This window comes from Centroberyx affinis, unplaced genomic scaffold (genome assembly GCF_046629955.1).
Source record: "Centroberyx affinis isolate AG114_WGS23_722 - 3 ecotype Tasmania unplaced genomic scaffold, CSIRO-AGI_Caff_v1 ptg002349l_1, whole genome shotgun sequence".
NCBI lineage: Eukaryota > Metazoa > Chordata > Actinopteri > Beryciformes > Berycidae > Centroberyx > Centroberyx affinis.
Window position 1 is genome coordinate 215,181 of NW_027280612.1, and position 21,180 is coordinate 236,360.

Genomic DNA, 21,180 nt, shown 5'->3' on the forward strand with positions numbered 1-21,180 from the left:
TCATAATTTCTACCCCCACCCTACCCCACCCCACCCCCACCCACCCACTACACTCTGTGCAAAAACTCAGTAATATACTAGCGAGTGGAAAGCAGGAAAGTAGACAGGCATTTCATAATTAATACATCAATGACCTACAAAGCACATGTATGAAAGGAAAACATGTACATTTCAAAAAGAGAGGAAAAATGTTTAAATGTGGTTGTATAGGCTACACTTATTGTCTGGTTTGTTCTCTCTTATTGGTAATGATTATATGCATTATTGTGCCATGAAATTGGTCCCCTTCTTGTTGGGAAGTTCATATTCCCACTCAGGAACTCATTGCTGCGTTTTGAAATGTGTGGTTTTGTCCTTTCCGGTAATTTAGTGTGTGTGTCTGTGTGTGTGTGTGTGTGTGTGTGTGTGTGTGTGTGTGTGTAATTGCATGTGTCACTTCCTTCCTTCCTTGCCTCCATCTGGACTGGAGCTGCGTCAGCATAGAGGAAAGCCTTTCATTTTGAGGAAAATAGATTTTACAAAGGTGAAAAAGAAAGTGAGAGAGGAACTGAGCCGCTCGAACAGTAATATGAACAAGGTGGAGTTTCCCAGCAAAGTCGCTGTTCACTGTCTTAGTAACTGTCCTGACAAGTTATGGCAAAGGTTTAAACTGCATGGAGGATGTGAAAAGAGATCAGTAATGAAAATCAGCCAGCACTGAACCGAGGACAGACATGCACAAATACCTCCTCATTACCTTCAGCTGCCTCTGCATTCTGCCTGGTAAGTCAAAATGATAACAGCATAAAGTATATAAAAATGCTTATGATTTCAGTTCATGATTTTGATGACAGCCTCAAATTTGAAATCGTATAAAATCCTTCAACTCTCACTAAAACATAAACTAGTTAGATGACCAAACATCTCAAATGTTGACTGTAAATGTTGAGGCCACTCATGTAAATAGAAATTGTACTATTTTGGTGAAGTTGGGTTGCTACACTATAAGAAGCTAGAGGTAAATTCATGCAACACTTTGTCCTATGTGCTTTTGAATTCACCTTTGGTGTAGTCAGGATTATACTGTGAATGTAGACAATGTTGCTGAACAGTCTGCAAGATGCCCCAGAATGTATTCTGAAATAAATTGGTGTTGTGTATTGATGTTGCATAAACCCATCTTTCCACACTCTCAGGCTAATTAATATATTTCGGTATATTGTATGTATTGTGTATTTAGCTTATGTAAAACCTAAGTACATTATGTCTCTATCAGTCTGCTCTGTTATGTCAGCCAGTTTGATCAAGGAATGTGAAAGTTTACCTGGTGATTAAACTGATTCAGATTCTGAACCAACACAACAAGTAGCAGCATGACTGTAATGAATCTGTGTGTGGAGCTTTTCTTTTTTTTTTTTTTTTATCTAACCACATTATTATATTAGACAGCTACAGAGTTGTTTGGACAGTGATGTTAGAAGAGAAAAAGGCAGTCATATGATGGTATATCTGACAGTTTAAGTTCACTCATGTTTGTTATATTATGCCAAAGAATAACTGCATCATTATCTTTATCTCACCATCAAAGGATTCAAAAGTGCTTAATAGTCATTTATTGTCCTGTAATGGGAAGTTGAAGAAAGTGAATGGCCACATCAAAACACTATATATCCATTTCAGAAAATACAATATAAATATAATCTAAAATGTTACTATTTTATAGGTCTTTAGTTAACATGCATTTTCAACAGTAATCTCTGGTGAGTTTTACTTTCATTTCATCATATTTCAAAGATTAGATGTCAGCTTTTTAAAAATGACAGATATCACCTTTCACTTCATCCTGTGCAGTTTCTTCTTCTTGTCACCACGGTTCATCGGTCAACTTAATGTACAATAAGCTGGTGTTCCTCTTTCAGGTTTCCATGCTGAAGAATGCGGGCAGACGGTGCTGGCAAGGCGTAATACGGTTTATGTACCAGAGGGGGGCAGCCTCTCACTGTCCTGTCTGGTCCAGCACTGTGAAGACAACATGTGGACCGGGGCGTGGATCTGGAGAAAGCCATCAGAGGACAAGTCAAACGACCTCAAACCCAATCTGAGGCACCGCTTTTCCAATGTCACTCTCTCGCCCAATCAAACCCGTCTGTTTTTAAAATTCCTGAGAGCCAACCAATCAGACGAAGGTTCATATGGATGCAAGGTTACGTGGGGTCAAGGGTTAAGCGACCTGGGAAACATGGTGTATGTGAACATCACTGCAGGTACTTAGATTCCTATATTACCAGAATGTCATGGGTGTATGTGTGTGTGTGTGTGTGTGTGTGTGTGTGTGTGTGTGTGTGTGTGGTTACTGTATTTGCAAATGAGCTAAAAAGGGAACAGACGGTAAATTTATTCATTCAGTTCTGGCTAAAATTCAGTTCTTTGTGAATAAAGAACAGCGAAGGGCCATTAACTATGAAGAATAAAGAATAATAGTGAATAAATAATAGTGTGGATTGATTTTCCTTTTACCTTTCCTTTCACCTAAATGAAAGAGTCTGACTGCATGTGTGTGTACATATATCTCTTTCAAAACCCACAGCCGTCCCCTCTGAGAGGAGCGTGTTGCACAGGGTTTTGGTGTGTGTGGGCGCCTCTCTTTGTTTCCCCGTCGTTCTGGGATTGGCTCGTTGTCTGAGTTCAGAGGTCAAGCCTCGGCCGCTTCCCAGGACGCTGTCCACAAATCACCGGCAGCCCGGAGCCTCATACAGAGCCCAACCCCACCTGGCTCCGCAGCCTCCACCCCGACGCCCTGTACCACAACAAGATAACCCTTCTACTCGTAAAGGTATCTCTCTACCTCTCTTCCTTCTTTGTCTGTCTGTTAACGCTGGAAGAATGTAGTTCATCTACTGCTGATTTGCATACATTTGATTTGGTGTGCACAATATTAGCTTTGTTACTTGTGGCATTGTAAGAACTGTACTGCTCCCTGTAATGTATGCGTCTTCTTTTTTTTTGGCATTTTACAGCTACTCCCAAGCCCAAGCCCAAGCCGAATAAAGAGGTGAGTCTACTCTGAATAATGCCCTTTGCAGTGGCCTTAATGCTGTGTGTTTCCCCTGGATCGCCTTGAGCCTGTCTTTCAGTTAGTGCATGCAGTCCTGCCCTAGGACCGCACAAAAGTAGATTTAAAATAAACATGAATTATGGATTGTGACTTTTACTATTTTCCAAAAGTACATGCTTCTCTAACTTAAGACTAACTCTAGTTCTCCATTGTGTTGTAGCTGGTGTATGCAGCTCTCTCCCAGGATGCTCTGGGGCAACAGCGAGCTGACAGAGAGCCTGCCCAGGCCACGGTCTACTCATCCCTCAGGTTTACTTGACTGTAAGCGAAGCACGGTGGAGGAAAAATGTCTCTGCTGAAGATAAATGATGTGATGGTTAAACGAGTGGTCTTTTGTTTTTATGTGATACTGACTGATCCTTGAGGGAGAAATTCATCTGTTCGTTTGAAAGTGACAGAATAGCACCTCTAGGCTTCCCTGGATTCAATGTGTTGCTTGAGGAGACTTGTACAGGGTGGACACTTGGTGTTATGGAGCATCAAAGGTGGACCTATTGGGCCAGTTTGGATCTTCAGGATCTGTTTCCGCTCTACAGCTCTGGACTTCACCTGAGTAATGTGATGAAATCAGTGGACAGAGGACAAATTCTACACACAGAACACAAAAGAGACACACCTGATTACACATGAAAGAGGAAGCAGTGGGTGTGTGTGTATTATAAAGAAGAAAGAAGTGACCAGACCACAGAGTAGATTTTCCTGCCTGCAGTCTGTTGGCTGAACCACCTGGAGATGCCGCAGAGCCTTTTGCTATGATTTCACTGACCATTCATGTTTTTTTTTAAAGTAATTATATCGTAGAGATATTTGCACATCCAACTATCTCCGATGCAGGTGCATTGGAAAGTATCACTTCAGTCTTGAGAAAAGAAGATCCCGCACAGTGCTCTTGCTCAGCATCACAATTTATTGATCATACTAACGTTTCGGTCCCTCTGGACCTTCGTCAAGAGTATAAACTAATATAATAATACTCTTGACGAAGGTCCAGAGGGGCCGAAGAGGGACCGAAACATTAGTATGATCAATAAATTGTGATGCTGAGCAAGAGCAGTGTGCGGGATCTTCTTTTCTCAAGTTTAAAGTAATTATAGCAATAGGAAGTGTGACTGTGACAAGCAAATTTTAAGAAAATATTAAAGTTTCTGAGATTTTACTGATAACAATGGTGATGCAGATCCTACCAGGTCAAAACATGGAGTCCAATAAATGCAAGGCTATACCATCAGTTTTGAGGTGTATATTGTATGTATATAAAGTATGAGAATTTAAAAAGCAGTCAACTCTGTTCTCAACCAATTGTGTTATGACCTGACTTTGATTGTGATAACTTTTTTGCTCCACCTCTACTAGGCCTGTGTAAATAAATGCTGTACCTGCAATAATATGAGCCAGAATTATGAGATAAGCTTAAATTAATTCATGTCATGTCATTGTACAACAGGAAAAAACACATAAATGACACAAAATACAACATTTTATTTCAGAATAAATTCTCAATGGCACATTACATAACGAAATATACATATACATGTCTAGACTTCTTTTAAATTAATTTATTAATTTCCTTTAATCATTTTTACTTTATTAATTAGCGTACTCTGCGGTTACATTTTTTTTTACATGACATCAATGCAAAAGAAGTTATAATTTAATAAATTAAGCATATTAACAGAGAGAAGGCTGCAGGGCGTTTAGGCGATACCCGCTACAAACTAAAATACATCATCTAACTTCCTGCTTCTGTCCAGATCACATCCTTCCCTGCTTCCCTTCCTCGAGGTCTTCACTGATCTACAACAACAGAACAGGTTCTAGTCCAGTTGTACCAGATCGGTACTTCTCAAGTTGTCAAAGGGAGTGAGGTGAAGAGTTTCCAAACAGCTTCCTGGCCAGTTCAACTTCCTGGGTTTTGAGTTTCACATGACAGAACTTCACTCACTAGGAAGCCATCCTCCCAGCGACAGGAATGGTTCTCTATACAGTTACAGTACACACACATTCTCCCAAAGACCTACCAGTTTCGTTATTTGGTCACATAGGAAAGACATGGTTTGTCTTCAAGCTTGTCCTTGCTGAATGTGCCCCCACTATGTCCCGCTAACTCCTGCCTGTACAGCTCGCAGGCTAATGTAAAGGTATAGTTGAGGACTAGAGTACGACCTGTTGTGCTTGTTAGCAACTGGCTTTACAATTTACTTCTAAGAGGCTTCGAAATAACAGTTCATAAAGCATAAAATCAAAGTTACAAAATAAGCTCCAAGTTCACATTCAAAGTATTTTGGCCGACGGTGTGATTTCATTTAACCTGAACATTATTTTTCAAGTCAACTTCATCGATTCATGTGCTGGGGTCATGAAAACTTTGAACCCTCGAAACCTCATGTTCAAAAGTCCCACCGAACATAAACACAGATACAGTAAGCTAGCGAGCTTCAATGGGAGGTATCAGTAGGCGAAATGTTTTCAGTAAGTGCAACGTCTATTTTCAGCAAATGTGGGTGTTGATCGGCTACCCACAACTGTGCTGTAACCAGATCCAGAGGATTCTCCACCCGTCCTCTCACACAGTGAGAGACAGAGAGAGAGAGAGAGAGAGGGAGAGGGAGAGAGAGAGAGAGAGAGAGAGAGAGAGAGAGAGACAGACAGACAGAGACAGACAGAGAGACAGACAGACAGAGAGACAGACAGAGAGAGAGAGAGAGAGACAGACTGACAGAGACAGACAGAGAGACAGAGAGACAGAGAGACTGAGAGAGCACATCAATGGTGAAAGGGCTTTTCATAGATTGTAAGCCGCAGCTTTGGCTAAAATAAGCTTATGGCAAAATGTGATGGCAGTTTCCCCCACTGCGCACTGAGCTAATTTCCACTAACTAAGCACTTGGGTTCGGGGGTCTGAACTTCCCCTCACAGATACAGAAAGACAGACTGCTGTATGCATTGACTGAATTTGAGCAAGTACGTGTTTCATAGTGCAGTAGACACAACGCAGCTGCTAACAAGGTTACAAAAGCATCTGAAAATCAAAGACGTTCCCTAGAAAAAGCTATTTTATATCCAAAGGAGTGATTCAGCTTCTGCAATGGAAAATGGAAACGCCCAGTGTCCACTTCTGAGGCGTTGCTACTGTACAGTACGTGTCTGCGCATGTGGGTATGTGTGCATGTGTGTATGCATGCATGTGTGTGTCTGTCTGCGTCCTTTTTTTAGGCATTAGAGGAACTGTTCCCAGACGTACCATACAAGGACAAAGGCAAAAGGGAACGTCCTGCTATTTGAAATGAAGTGATTACGTTTTTGATTTCTAGAAGATTTCTTTTCCACTGAGCGCTCGGCCGCAGTCAACTACATAAAGCGTAACAGTTCAGCCATATTCTCATGTTACCATACTTCTAAGTCTCATGTCACCGTACCTCTAAATTATACAAGATGCTTGAAAAAAAATTAGCTTGGGTAGAGTCTAGCTCTGCCCGCACTCACAGTATTACAACCATGCCAAGTGAACATGGTTACTAACAACTGAAATGCAGCAACTGCTAATATCAGCAAGGTATTGACTTATTTCTGCAGCTAGGGGTTGGTTAAAATGACACTCGGGCCAACTTCTCCTTCGCTTCTCCTTACTATACACTCACAGTATTGTCAGTTTGTTTATAGTGTGTGTGTGGACTCTGGTGCAGTCAGTAATCTTTTCAGATTATCCTTGGCTTAGTGAGGTGGTTCTACAGTGATTTTGTCTTGATGTTGTGGTTTCTGTTGTTTTTTGTTTTTTTTTCTTTGCAGCTCCGTCAGCCTGTGTCGTCCCTTTGTTGTGCGAGTCTGTATTTCCATCCCACGAAGCTACTCAGACTGAAAGAGACAAGAGCAAACAGGGAAGCCGGTTAGAGGAGACTGTCACGCCTCTCAACTTTGGTCCTTCACCCACCCAGCACTAGCTCAGCTGTTTCACTCACACTACAGTATAGACAAGTTGTTCATAAGTTGATAGGACGTGTCATAGGGCTGAATTGGCATTTTTATACACGTATTACTGCTCTCAGCATTTTGCCAAGTCTGCCATAACAAGCTACAGTATGACTTTGAAAGGAACAGTGAAAGTCCTTTTCTTTATAGTTGGTTGTTAATATGCTTGCTTTATTCCTTATATTTTAACAGCGCTTTGTAACTTTGTAACAGGAGATGTGCTTTACAAATGTAATTATTATTATTATTATTAAAATGTGCTAACCAGACAGGCATCGCATCTAATACTTGAGACTTACGGTTGTGGCTGAGTGGCTCATTTTGTCAAAGCGGAACTTCAAGTTTGACCTTGGAGACGTCTTGCTCTTCCCATCTGGAGAATACAGGAGGAGAAAGTAATTAAAGACCAAAAGCCAGTGATTTCTTGCATGGATCCCTTGCAGTTATAATAACACATGAAGACTCTGTGTATGTGCGTGTGTGTCTGAGTGTGTGTTTACCTGTCGGACTGCGGCACATGATGACAGGCGTACCCGATGCCTGGCTGTCGACGCTGAGGGCGGGGCTAAAGACCATGGAAGAGGCTGTGGAGGGGTGGCTGGCCTGGGGGAGGGGGAGAGGAGAGGAGAGAAGGGAGAAGAGGAGGAAGGGATGGACACATAGTGTGAGATGGAGGAAGAGGTGGAGGAGGAAGGTGACGGAAGAGGCACACTGAAGCGATGCAGTGATACTCTGTGGTGACTTAAACCTTGCTGTGCAAAGCTCTTAGTTTAGCTCATTTCTCTGACTCTCAATAAACGAGCATGAACAATATTTTTTTGTTATCAACTTTTTTATTGTTTGACATGATCAACAACATACACAACAAATACACAACAATTAACCCCCACCCCCCACCCCTGGCGGCACCCCATCCACATTACAATTGGCCTTGGTAGATCAAAATATTTGCTTAACAATAATCATATAGGGTCTATGACCTAGTGCGTGTGCACAGAAGATCTTTCACTTTGTCAGTAAAGGAAGCCCAGGCACTGATGGTTGATTGTTTGGCATTATGCATTCTTGCTACTGACATCTCCATATAGAGCATGAACAATATTAACTACATACTGCATCTGTGCAGAATGATCCCAGCTAAATACTGATAGCAGGAACGATATGGCAACACTTTCTCACAAAAGACAAAGACCGACAAGCGCTGCCATCTGATACACAGCGAGTGACAGGAGCTGTAATCATGAGAATCACTAGCTGTCCTGACATTCAACGCTCTCTGCCGGGTAGTCGCACTTCTGGGTAATTACAGACTATTCCATCCATGGATGCTTTGACACTTGAAAGTCTGATACAACAAACTCACGCTCCACTAAGGATGTGTTCCCGTTTTTACACACGCCACTTCCATTCCTCTCCTCTTGCTTGTCAAGGCTCGCTCTTACTGTGAGACCGGCTTTACCTTTTAGAAGGTGAATAATAGAAGAAGTAGGAGGTTGTTTACTAGACTTTTTGGTGTGAATTTGAATTGCTGATCATTTTACCACTATTTAAGGTTTAGGGTTATTTCTGTACTGCTGAGCCAGCAGTGCAAACGCTTGTTTTGTCCACAGCACCTTGTGAGTTTTACTAAACAATTTCTTCTTGCTAAATTTCTGTTTTACACTTGGCATTATGTGTTGCATACATAATGCCAAGTTCCTCTGAATGGAATGTAGCAGATTTTATTTTCTACTGTACTCACTGTCTCCAGTTCCTCCAGAGCCTCTGTTTCTCCTGTGGTGCTGCTGAAGCTACTGGTGCTGGACGAGGAGCGAGAGATGTTCGGCCTGCCGCCGCTGCACTCCTTCAGCTTGATGAACGGCCTGCAGAGAAGACAGAGAAGAGTTAGAGCAAAGCTTCAGAAGGGATGCACTGTACACAAGACTGACAAATATGACAGAAGAACTAGGGAAGAAGCACAATTCTCTAATGAGGGGATTTAGACATACACTGTGCAACTTGGGGGCATCACACTTTTTTGCTCTTCACTCATCTACAGATTCATTTTAAATCACTGTCATGACAGCAGCAAAAAAAAACAAAAAACAACTTCAGCTCAGTTTCCCTTTACTTGTCTTCCTCTGCTGAGTATAGAGGAGTATTGAGATGCTCTCCAGGATAAACAGATTTAGTCTCACCTCTCTTTGTTGGGGCAGATCTCAGGCGAGCTGGGATTGGACGACGTCTCTGACCTCACTTCCTGGGACAGCGGGCAGAACTCTGGAGGCTTTTGGTCGCTGCAGACAAAAGAAACACAGATACAACGTCACAAACTCTCTGTTTTCATGCAGGTACATGGAGTCTTTCTCTGCAACATAGACCCCGACACGGATAACGTTGCTGAGCCGGCACCACAGTGATAGTCAACAGAGCCTGACATCGTTACCAACCTGCGTGTGTGTCTGTCCGAGGGGGTTTCTGTGCTGGAGTGGAGGCGAGGGAAGAGGCCTGAGCGCCGTTTCACCGGGCTCTTCAGAGGAGACTTGGCTGACAACGCAGGGGGCTAAGGATCACAGATAAGAGAAGAAGAAACTTTTTTAAAGATGGGATTACAGCAGGTAACGTAACTCACCGGTTGACAAAAGGATCACACTTTGGATTCTTCTCGGTTTTAGAGACATTGAATGGGGAATTTAAGCTAAAGAACTTTTTTCCAGAATGGATATCTAGTATTTTGGAAGAGAATTCTTGATGGTATTCAGTGTGAAACAGCCTCTTCCATCACAACAAATCCATGACCCATATATACATCTTTCCCATCCCTCTCTCTCTCCCTCCCTCCCTCCCTCCCTCCCTCCCTCCATCCCCACTCACGGTGAAGGTGCTCTTTGTGCATTCGCTGGTGCTCTGGGGCAGTCCTCCTCCGCTCAGGCTGGCCGGGACCCCTCCTCCCACCCCGGGGCTCCGGTGGCGGTGAGACCCCACCATGGTCTCCATGGAGTGGCTCCTCACCCGCATGGCCCTCTGGAGGAAGGAAGGAGAGGGAACGGAGAGTGGGCGGAAGAGGGAAACACAGATGGAAGGGGAATTAAGGAGGTCAAGAGAGGAAAAGTTGGAGACAGGGAGAGAGGGGTGACGGGTGTGGAAAAAGAAGATAAGGAAGAAAGTGGAATAAAAGGTTAAATAAGCACTAATGCAGCGTTCATAGATGAACGCTGCATTAGTGCTATTGCACCATACAAACACCAGAGGAGGCAGTTCTCCAACAAAAACACTTGGAGTGGCTGAACATGTTTCTTGTTGGGTGTTACCCTCATCATTTTATATAGTTATATGGCTTGGGTCATTAACATCAAGGATCATAAAGGGTTATTTCTTGAGTTCATCATACATTCCAGCCAAGATAGCCAGATAAATAAATACAATTACAAAAAGCTTAAATATGTTTTTTTTAGTCTAGCTATGTGCTCATTTTCTTTGAAGGCATAAACACAACAAACAACAACATATGAAAGAATGTTTATTATTTTTGTGATCATCTTATTGTGATGCATTTACAGTAATGCTGACAGGTAATACACAGTGACTGCCAGGGCAGCAATGAGCACAGCACCCCCAGTGGCTGACTGCAGAAAGTGCAAAATAGCTGTCCATAATGCCTGTGAAAGAGTAAGAGCCAAATGGTCAAATTAGGCATACACACACTCACCTGACACACACACAGAAATACACACATCCTAATGGTCCTATTAACATTAATTAGCCTCTCACTGTGGACAAAACAGCAGGGAGAGACAGCAAATAGCTGAAGGGCAAGAGAGTGAGAGAGGGGGGAGTCAAAGATGGAAGGATGGGGAAAAAAGGAGATAATGGAAGAAGAAGCAAATGAAGACAGAAAGGGGGAGTCTATCAAAGGTGTCAGAAGCGTATGGGCAGAGAGGTGTGTGTATCCATCTGCACACACACACACACACACACACACACACTGAATATAAGGTCAAAATCTTCAAACGTGAAGAAAGAAAGGGCCAGTCATGGTGATAGTACAGCATAGCCGTCTTGCAAACGCGTGACATTTAGTTGACCTACAGCATGAAAACCTCAAAGACTGAAATGATGCCGGTTAAATAAATGTCACACAATTGAGAGGAGATTGCCGTCGTTTATGCTTTTTGTCCAGCTTCATGTTCACCTTGAAGGATTCCAGCAGACCGCCGTGTCCCCCGTTCTCCAGCTTGTCCTCGTCTCCCGCCTGGCCCAGGCCCAGCGTGGCCTGGCTCTGTCTGTGCAGCTCATCGTGGAGATTGTCCAGCAACGCAGCTCGCGTACGCCCCTGGAATACACACACACACAGGCACGCGCACATACACACACACACACACACACACGCACGCACAAAGCCACGCAGGCACATACACACACCACAGGGCAGCCATTTATCATCTGGGTGGCGGTGATGATGGAGATGATTGAGGAAGAAGATGAAAAGTGATTGAACGCACGCTGCAGTGTTTGAGTATGTGTGTGTGTGTGTGTGTGTGTGTGTCACCTCTAGTTTGGCGAATTTGTCGGACTTGTAGCAGGCGTTTTCGGCATTGATCAGCTTTGTCAGCAGGAAGTCTCGAAACTCAGGACCCTGGAGAGAGAGAGAGAGGGAGAGAGAGTGAGAGAGAGAGAGTGAGAGGGAGAGAGAGAGAGAGAGAGAGAGAGAGAAAGAGAGAGAGAGAGGGAAAGGGGGTGAGGGTAGGACAGGAAAAAGAAAGGAGGGAAAGGAAGAGAGAGAGAGAGATGAGGAAGGAGAAAAGGTGACCTTCGTCAGCAACGTACCGATTACAGCAGTGAAACACACTGTGAAGAATGTGTGAGTGTCAGCCTCACTGGTTAAAATTCTTCCGTTGTCTGTCTCAAGTCCTCTCTACTCCTCCTGTACTGTAAATGATGCATTAACAAGTCATATAATCTCGTATTGAGTCTTACAATCATGTTTTGTTTCCACTGCAGTTTTGTTTAAACAGGCTGATTTGTATTGGAGTGAAATTATCTCACCCCACCGGCAGATGTTCTCATTTGTTTTAAGAAAAGTACGATTTTTAAGACTCAGTACTTGATGAAATGACTTGTCAAGGTGAATGGTTTTCACGCTGTGTTGCTCTCTCAGTTCTCTCTCTCTCACCTTCTTGAAGACGGCTGGGTTAGGGAGAGGAGGTCCAAAAGAAGGGACGTCCTCCCTCGCTGTAACAGACACCTGTGGACATGAAACAAATTACAGTCGCACAAAGCAGCATTTTCAGGGAGGCTCAGGCTTCAAGCAGAGAGGCAGAAACAAAGTCTGAATATCCATTCATTAGCTCCTAACTTGACAGCACATCACCATTGCATGTGGTTAGTGATTCATTATGCATCTCATCGACATCTTATCAAGTTCTGGAGATGAACTTTGTTATATCTCTGTTTATAAAGTTTCTCACTTATCCATATTGTGTTTTCTGCATGGGTATCCAGCCGACAGAGACCAATAGTATTTACAAATACTTTTTATGGTTTGTACACAACTCGAATATAAAATAAGCAAAAGAAATAGTAGAAATAATAAAACAATAAAAGAAATAAAGTAGAGTACAAACAATTGTGGGGTTATGTCAACATATGTTGGCAACAGTTGTTTGACAATAATGTTAAATAGACTGTCAAAGTGGGAAGTATGGAGAAGAAATGAATCACAAACATTTACTTACTGTTGTTACTTACAAATGCTACTAACAGTCTCAATTGCTTACTGAAACATGGATTACTAAATATGAAAGGTTTGGTGTATACTGTATGTAGCTATATACCAAATAATATAAGAAAATACAAGTCGATATAAGTAATGTATAGGGATATATGAGTCCTGATGTGAGAATACCCATCCAGTCAGATTGATACCTTGTACGTTGTGTGCTCTGTGCATGGATTCTCCACCTGCACCAGCACATAGGCATGCAGGAAGTTGGAGGCAATCATGTCTGGGACAAAAGGCGTGGCCTCTTCCTGGAAGACTGCCGCCACAATGTCATTTCCTATGTGCCTCTTCCTCTGGAGCTATGAAACAAGAGGAGCAGAGATTTATCACTTGTCGAACCCTGCTTTCGTTTTGCAATTATGTAGTTCAGAGGCATGGAGGATAGAGAAGACATTGCAGACTTTAAAGAGAAGAGCACAGTTTCTCCATTACACGTTATACTTTGAATGCAACTCTCAGATGGAAATTTACTTGTTTCAAATGAGATGCATTGCATTGGATAGAGAAATTGCAAGCATTGGATTTAACCAGCTTTTGAGTTGAGTAACCAAACCATATTTTGTTTACCCCATTTTTTTTTTTTACCACCGTTCTCTGGTGTTCATGTTGAAAAGAGATTAGCAGTGAGAATAAGATCACATGTGGTCAGTACCCAAACCTGACCAGTTTCATCTCAATGTGTTTAGCTACAGCATCCTTACACCCAACTCTGTGCTTACTTTGCAGATATAAATGCATCAAGCATTAAGCGTGATCAAAGTCTAAGTACCTGCTGGATGTCTCCCTCAGTGAAGGGAAGCTTGGTCGACACATGGAACATAATCTCTCTCTGTCTGAAGACCGTATAGACGGACTCAGAGCCTGTCTGTCCGTGGGACACGTCCAGCCCGCCGCGGAACCTAACACAACAACAAGGCACACATTAGTCAGGATCTCTGCATGGCTTATAGATAGGTTTCATTACATGGACTGTAAATGCATTTCCCCGTTTTATTGCATTTTGTGCTTAACCAGCCCAATGCCAGCCAAACATGTAGTACAGTATCCTGTACTGTATCAGCTACAGTGGAAAGAGTCAGGTACCCTAACAGAAAAAACAGGCTAGCGTAACACAATACAAAAAGCCTACAGGACAATAATGATAATATACAAAGCTCTGATTACCTGTCCACGCAGCACTTTGCTGCCAGGTTCTGTTTCACTAAGCATTTTATCCCAATTGCACAGTAAAGCCAAAGCAGCAGGACAAATTGCCCCAAGGTTAATCAGACAATTCTATTCTATTGTAATTTACTCTTGTCGTGCCACTTTATCCTTGTGCGCCTATCTACTACTCTATTCTCATACTCCTTCTCTCTTCTCTTTTCATTCTCATGCTCCTTCTCTTCTCTTGTTCTCTTCTATTCTTTTCTATTCTATTCTGTTTACTCACCCTTTAAAGTCCTGAAGCTCGATGTTGTCTCCCAGGACACTGAGAAACTCCCTGAAGGCAGGAGTCTCCTCATTGTTCCCAAACAACTCCTCCTCTGACGTCTGGGAGAGGGAGGAGAGAGAATAGTAGAAGAGAGGAATAAAAAGCTGAAATAGGATTTTGTGTGTGGGATATATATCGGAGTATAATGTCTGGATCAATATAATCACTCACCTGTCCAAACTTCTGGTAGACGACTCCGAACTTGAAGGTGTTGTTCACCTCATGCTCGTCGTAAGCCACTATCAACTGGGATCCCTGCGCATCAACAAACACAACTCCCTTATTTCTCATTAACCTCCTGTCATCACTTATCTTACTCAACTTAGTTAGACAGTTTCCGTTTTGGGAAAAATATGTTTTCCTCATCTCTAGCATGTCTCCAGGGGGGGTTTACTGGGCCCCGGTCACGTAAGGCCGACATGCGACAAACTGTCACAGCCCCCCAGCGAGGGCAGTGATCTCGCGGCAGCCTCTCGCAGAGACACAGATGGTTTCTCCCTTCCCTCAGGCACAGGCAGAGAGCTGCTCCATCATACTCTATTAGCAGGCTCAGAGGAGCAGACACACTGAGCATGAGCTGCACACAACGGGCTCCGTTCCAACACACTACATATCCAATTTCGTTCCCTTATGTTCATCAGTTTTTCAAATGCTTGATATCTCATTTTGGAATGAGACTCTTCATGGAATCAATGGAGAGGGCAGGTGTTAGAAAATTGGGGAGAATTGGAGAATCACAACTGATGCGCCTGACAAGTAATCACGTTTTTTTTTTTTTGAAGGCAGTGCTAACAAAAATTAATTTACGGTGCGATGGGGACGCTGTATCCGTTAATGTTTTCGAATAAATATGTCGGGCCTCAAGGAAACGGAGCGGATCACTTGTTGCAGCAGGATTCATGGACAGTTACAAATTTATAAATCGAAGGTAGCATTAGCCACTTTGACCCTGGAGCTCTCCTGTGTCTCTCAACTGCGAGCAGGAGACAGCAAGAGGAAAAGGTAACACACGTCAGCTTGAATATACTATAACTGGCTAGAGGAGCTGTGGTCCAGCTGGCTATGATAAGGTCCTGGAAGCGTCAAGATGTGGGACGGTGGGACACTGGGATGGTAGGATGGACTCACCCGAGGGTACAGGACCGGGTTGAACTTCAGCCCTGTGGCATCGTCGCACAGAAGCTGAAAGGGCAGAGAGGCTCATTGGATTTGACTCATTCCATATCACATGCTCATAACAATCCTCATGCTCTCTATTGGAGACAATAGCTACTACAGCTGTTTTGGTATAGGAAATACATTGTAGGTGATGTACTTATGTATGACTTATGTATGTGTGAGCAGTATCTCACCTTGGCTATCTGAGGTACACTGGGCAGCTGGTTGATGCCTGCTAGAGAGATCCTGTCATGGACCGTCTTAGTCCTCGACCTGCAAAAGGACAAGAAGAAGAGCTCTGCTTAGAGGGGTTTTCACTCTTTCATTAGGCTTGTGGAATGGATTTATGCACATTATAAGGAACGGCTGCTTTTTTCATGGTGAATCTAGGTAAAAGGTATGACCTATTGAGCTCAACCCATTAAATCCACTTCCGTGTTAAAGGATGAGTGCACATGAAGGGGAGGAGACCGATTAAAGAAGGACTTTTAAGGCTTGAGTCAACTGAGACACGGATTGTGCAAAAGAGGGTGCAGCTCAACATAGGAGGAATGTGGTGCGGATGTTTTCTACACAGCATATACCGTTTTACACATGAAATACATTAAGACAGTGTCATTGACAATGCATTGCACTTCCTCCATTATACCTGAGCATGATGCGTAGGAACTCCTGCCCCTCCGCCTCCTCGTGTTTCAGAGACATGATGAGGTTGCCTATACTGCTGCCGGTGCAGTAGTAGTTCATATGCTCCTGGATGGAGGGAAGGTGGAAGAGAGAGAGAGAGAGAGAGAGAGAGATTATCTACAGTATGAGTTAATATTTAACCAGTTAAAGGTGCTGTAAGCTGATACAGGTACTGGAGAGTCAACACCATCCAGCCACACCAACAATAACTACAACTGTCTATCTATCTCTGTTAGATACACAGCTTTGCCAGCCAATATGTTTTCAGCCAACTGTACATGTTACCCTGTAGTGTGTGTGTGTGTGTGTGTGTGTGTGTGAGAGAGAGAGAGCGTGGAATAGGCAGTAGGAAAGAGTAGAGAAAAGGTTATATTTTAGGTCAAACAAATTATCAGACTTTCTCTAACACATACACAGATACAATGTGAAACTGACCTTAATTCACACACACACGCACACACACTCACCCTGCCTAGGAAGTGTTTGCGATAGGCGCGGGCCGTGCTGTTGCACTCTAAGCGGTGGCCGTGTCCCCCGCTGGGGCTCATGCCTCCCCCTCCCTCCTCCTCCTCGCAGAAACTGGACTCGGAGGAGGTGGGGGTCCCTGCTGGAGCCTCCACATCCTCGATCCAGTAGCCCCCGAACTGGGGCAGGATCACCTGGGGGTATGGACCGCCCTTCTCCAGGACCTGGGGGAGGGAAGAGAGGAGGGGAAGAGAGGTAGACAAAAAGAGATATACAATGTCCTCCAGAATTATCCCTTGATAAAGAAAGATGGGCTAATAGAGGCTGCAGAAAGTAAAAACAAAATAAAGATACAAAGTAGTTTAAATGTCACTATTATTGTTGGAAACACTCGTGGATAGTAATTGCACATGACAAGATCTGTGTGTGAATGTGTGATCTGAGTGTATTATGTGAGCGAGAAATGACTCACATCTTCTATCCGTGGGTAGGGGATATAGTCATCCTGTAAAATAGAGGATACACACACACGCGCACACACACACACGCATGCACACACACACACAAACAAACAAATACCGTTAGCAAGAGTAGTCTTAACCAATTTAACATGACTGGACTGCACTGACTTTCACTACGACTTTACGGGTGCAAGCAAAGGCACAAACACAGGAACAAAACAGCAACACAACTTATTCTGCCAAACAGACTCTCGGGCAATGATGCAACAATCTGCAATGCGCAGCCATCGGCAAACATCGATGAGGGCGTGTCACTCTTTGATGATGTCACAGCCGTGAGAAGGGCTTGTTCTGATGCGCGAGCCCCTGGGGTTAAGAGCTGCGATGTGCCTGTAGGTGTTTGGCAGTCTGCTAGCGTAGCATGGCTCTGGTGTATGACCTCTAAATACTGCTGAGGCCTGTGCCTACTGTGGAGAGCGCAGCGCCACGGACAGCCGGTCATTTATATTCTGTAGCGGGAGGATTCACAACACCGGCAGGCCAGAGGGGATCAATTGACAGTTGGGGTTCATTCGATTTCTAATCAGTCAAATCAGGACGCTATTGATTTTGGACTCCAAAAGGCCTGAGAAATTTTTGGACGTGTTTACGGGGATGTTACGGAAACCCTCAGAGGCTGACAGAAGAGACAACAAGTGGAGCAACCATAGAGGAAGTCAGGAGGCATGATGGACCATTGATGAAGGGCAACATGCAGAGGGATGGAGGACAATACAGGAACACAAACGTTCGACTGATGAGATCCACAAACAAAAGAAAAAACAGCCATCGTAACGAGACAAGGAGTGAGTTCTTGTGCGCGCGTGTGTGTGTGTGTGTGTGTGAGTCACACCTTGCACTTCTTGGTCTCCTCAGCTTTAGGGACCTGATTAGGGTCCATAGGCAGCGTGAGGATGGAAAAGCACAAGGGTGAAACAGCAAGATCCATTTATTTTGTTGCTTCTGTAACTATCCTGCCACATGGCACACTTGTTTTCTAACCTCATTCTCTCTGTTGCCTGATGACAACAGAGTGAGTCATGCACGCTCATGCACACACACACACACACACACACACACACACACACACACAGAGGTAATACAGACACTTAGTCATCCTCTTCCTCTTAAACTCCGGCTTCCAGATGACATGAGAAGTGTGTGTCCTATTGTTGGGACTGTTTGATATCAGCAGCACCGAGACACAGACCGAGGTCCTTCAGCCTGCAGTGTGTTGTATATTTATATATAATGTATATGCAGATAGGAAAAGGGTGATCTGGTAGACACAAAGTAAATTGGCCAATTACAAGCCCACTGGAACAGCTTGTCTACATGACTGAGCATGGAAGTGAGGGACATAAATGCAGATGGATATGGAAATTCAGAATCCTGAAAACCCTCACAAAGGACACAGATACACAGCACACTCCTTCGTTCTCTCTCTTTTTCTCCCTCTCTCTCAGCACACACACACACATACACACACTCCACTGTCAACACCTCTACTGGCACCAATCTTACCAAGTAGCAGGCAGCATTGATTTGAGTCAGGGCCATGGCACGACTGGCACAAAAAGACACACTCAAACACACACACACACACACACACACACACACACACAAACCTCAGTCTAGTCTGTGTGGTGTGTGTCTGTGCATACATGTGTGTACTAAATTATTGAGGGAACAGCTGTTAGAGTCATCAGGGAGACACTGTCAACAAAACAAGGGATTGATCACAAAGACTCTCTTTAGAGGATCGGGAACCAATTTTCACGCAGGGAAGAGAGAGAGAGAGAGAGAGAGAGAGAGAGAGAGAGAGACATTTATCATCTTTTCCTTTTCCCTTTCTATCTATTTACTCTTTCAAAAGAGTTATCTCTTTCCAATATTGCTATGAACTGAATTGCAAAATTGAACTGAACTAACGTTACTGAATGTTACTAACGTTTTGTTTATACTGTTGTTGATATGATTGTTGATACTTGTTAGATTACTGTTTATTCATTATTATTAGTCAATGTTGCAATCTTACCCCATTTGAAATACTGTACTGATTTGGCAACATAGGTTTTGTCATGCCAATAAAAAAGCATATTTGAATTTGAGAGAAAGAGAAAGAGAGAGAGAGAGAGAGAGAGAGAGAGAAGACTTCCAAATGTTGAGGTATAGCTGGCCAGTGTTGGGAATAACGCGTTACAAAGTAATTACACTACTTTTGGCAGTAACTAGTAATGTAACTAATTACTTTTTCAAATTAATAACGCAATTACTGAAATTTAAATGGGCTCGTTACTCGTTACTGGGTTATCTGGTTTATGATCATCCGACTTTACGGTGGTGAAAGTGAATTAAAAGACTACCAACCTCCCTGGAGACTTTATTTCTCAAAAGCAACTAGCGACAAATCTGGCGACTTTTTCTGACCATGGGAAGCAATGTTAATTTGTCGAATCCCAAAGCATTTGGCAAAAAATTGGTACGGCTGATGCCGGTTTTCTCTAACCTACTTGTTTGTCTAATCCAGAGAGGTCCACTTGTAATTGTTACCGGCGTACGCCGAAACTGGCCCGGGTGGGCGGAGTCAGCACTTAGGTTTAAACGGGCTACTCCGCGGCGTGCATAACAAGTGCAGCATTATATACTGATATGCAAATTATCATATGACATCATCTGGCGACTTCTAGCGACTTTCTGAGCAGCCAATAGCTACTGTCCTTGGAAAAGAGTTGGCAACACTGCTACCAGTGCGGTAACTTAGCCCACACAGTGTACTCATGCTTGATTTGAAGGCCTGTCGAGGCTACAATAGATACGCCTATCAAAACATATCTATTGAGTTTTATTGTTCCACTACGTACTTTTCATCATAGTCATAATGGGTACGATGATAGATATTATTTGACAGTTGTCTTTAAAGTACGTAAAAGTACGCAAAAGTTACTTTCCCTAGTAACTAATTACTTTTATTATGCAGTAATTGGTAAAGTAATTCAATTACTTTTTGAGAGAAGTAACTAGTAACTGTAACTAATTACTAATTTTCAGCCCAACACTGTAGCTGGCAGAGCTCAAGACAACAGGTCGATGAGAGATCAAGTCGAGAGCCAAGGAGACAGGATGAGGAGAACAGTTTCTGTGTGTGTGTGTGTGTGTGTGTGTGCGTGACTCCATCCTCACTCTGTGATCATCAGGCTGCATCGATTCGCTGTCGTCCAGCGATCACACTTTCAAAAAAAAGTTCCCCGCCGTCCCCCGTCAGCCTGTCAGCCCCCCGCCCCCCGCCCCCCCTGCCACTCTGCCCTCGCCTCCCCCGCCTCCCCATCTGTCTCCTTAAGTTCATGAAGAATTCATGCTACAAAATCAAGGGGGTTCGTCTGAGGGACGGGGGGGTGGGGGACGTTCACCATTTCTTTTTGGACAGTTCGATGTGTTGTTTTCATGGACTGCTGCACAAAACTTACTTTTTGTGATCTAGCTCATCTTCCTCCAGCAAACACGACACCCGCTGTTTTCAGTGAGTGGTCACTTCACACCTACCGTACCCATCTATGCAAGCCTGTCTATTCAGCTGTGTGGAGGCAAGGGTCATTCTATTCTTGAATTACACCCATTTTCCGGTGACTGGACAAATGTGTGATTGTCCAATTCACACATCCTGGAGATCTAATCGCCAATTCACCCCATGAATTAAAAAAAAATGTGTGAGCAATTGAACAGAGTGAACCGTATTGTTGTTTCTTTTCCCCAAAAGAAGCTGCAAGCAGCACTTCTCTTTTGGAGTTTGAACCCCCCTTTAGCCACCCTTTCCAGGACGCTCTTTACCTTTTTTTTCTGTCCCCTCCCTCCTCCCTTCTCTTTCTCTCCCTTTGTATTCCCCATCTGTCTTCAAACCACCTAAAGCCCATGCCCACAGGGGCCGGCCGAGGGCACAAAGCAGTCACAGAGAGAGTGATTTTCCTCAGAAAAATCAATGCCTTCCATACAAAGGAAGAGAAAATAGTCCGGACAGTCCTATCCAGCGGTATTCTTCACTGCCCGCAGCATGCCCATTATCCAATCAGAGCAACAG

The 21,180-nt window shown here is 43.6% G+C and overlaps 2 protein-coding genes across 3 annotated transcripts in view; one reads left to right on the forward strand and one right to left on the reverse strand.

Moving 5' to 3' along the window:
• Nucleotides 1-517: 517 nt before the first annotated feature.
• LOC139655875 (uncharacterized) lies at nt 518-4,547 on the forward strand. Its single transcript, XM_071533267.1, has 5 exons — nt 518-762; nt 1,899-2,243; nt 2,567-2,812; nt 2,997-3,031; nt 3,255-4,547. Exons 1-5 carry the CDS (start codon nt 714-716, stop codon nt 3,351-3,353), a joined length of 774 nt encoding a protein of 257 aa, XP_071389368.1. The 5' UTR covers nt 518-713; the 3' UTR covers nt 3,354-4,547.
• Nucleotides 4,548-4,561: 14 nt separating this feature from the next.
• Nucleotides 4,562-21,180, reverse strand: part of rap1gap2a (RAP1 GTPase activating protein 2a) — a 73,700-nt gene continuing 57,081 nt past the window's right edge. The window contains exons 5-23 of one of the 2 annotated variants that reach the window (XM_071533265.1): nt 17,078-17,110; nt 16,608-16,829; nt 16,103-16,206; nt 15,648-15,726; nt 15,424-15,477; nt 14,467-14,550; nt 14,254-14,354; nt 13,591-13,720; nt 12,965-13,120; nt 12,213-12,284; nt 11,589-11,675; nt 11,232-11,372; nt 9,914-10,063; nt 9,490-9,602; nt 9,238-9,336; nt 8,793-8,922; nt 7,561-7,663; nt 7,360-7,433; nt 4,562-6,946 (exon numbers count right to left, since the gene is read on the reverse strand). In XM_071533265.1, the coding sequence (XP_071389366.1) occupies nt 6,938-6,946; nt 7,360-7,433; nt 7,561-7,663; nt 8,793-8,922; nt 9,238-9,336; nt 9,490-9,602; nt 9,914-10,063; nt 11,232-11,372; nt 11,589-11,675; nt 12,213-12,284; nt 12,965-13,120; nt 13,591-13,720; nt 14,254-14,354; nt 14,467-14,550; nt 15,424-15,477; nt 15,648-15,726; nt 16,103-16,206; nt 16,608-16,829; nt 17,078-17,110 (1,941 nt within the window). In that variant the 3' untranslated portion in view covers nt 4,562-6,937. Of the gene's footprint in view, nt 6,947-7,359; nt 7,434-7,560; nt 7,664-8,792; nt 8,923-9,237; nt 9,337-9,489; nt 9,603-9,913; nt 10,064-10,564; nt 10,699-11,231; nt 11,373-11,588; nt 11,676-12,212; nt 12,285-12,964; nt 13,121-13,590; nt 13,721-14,253; nt 14,355-14,466; nt 14,551-15,423; nt 15,478-15,647; nt 15,727-16,102; nt 16,207-16,607; nt 16,830-17,077; nt 17,111-21,180 lie in introns of those variants that run through there. The other variant, XM_071533266.1, reaches the window with a different exon arrangement.

Coding starts and splice junctions, on each gene's coding strand:
- LOC139655875 (XM_071533267.1), top strand. CDS start 714: ATGCACAAATACCTCCTCATTACCTTCAGCTGCCTCTGCATTCTGCCT. Junction 2,244..2,566: donor GTATGTGAACATCACTGCAG/GTACTTAGATTC, acceptor CAAAACCCACAG/CCGTCCCCTCTGAGAGGAGC. Junction 3,032..3,254: donor AGCCCAAGCCGAATAAAGAG/GTGAGTCTACTC, acceptor ATTGTGTTGTAG/CTGGTGTATGCAGCTCTCTC.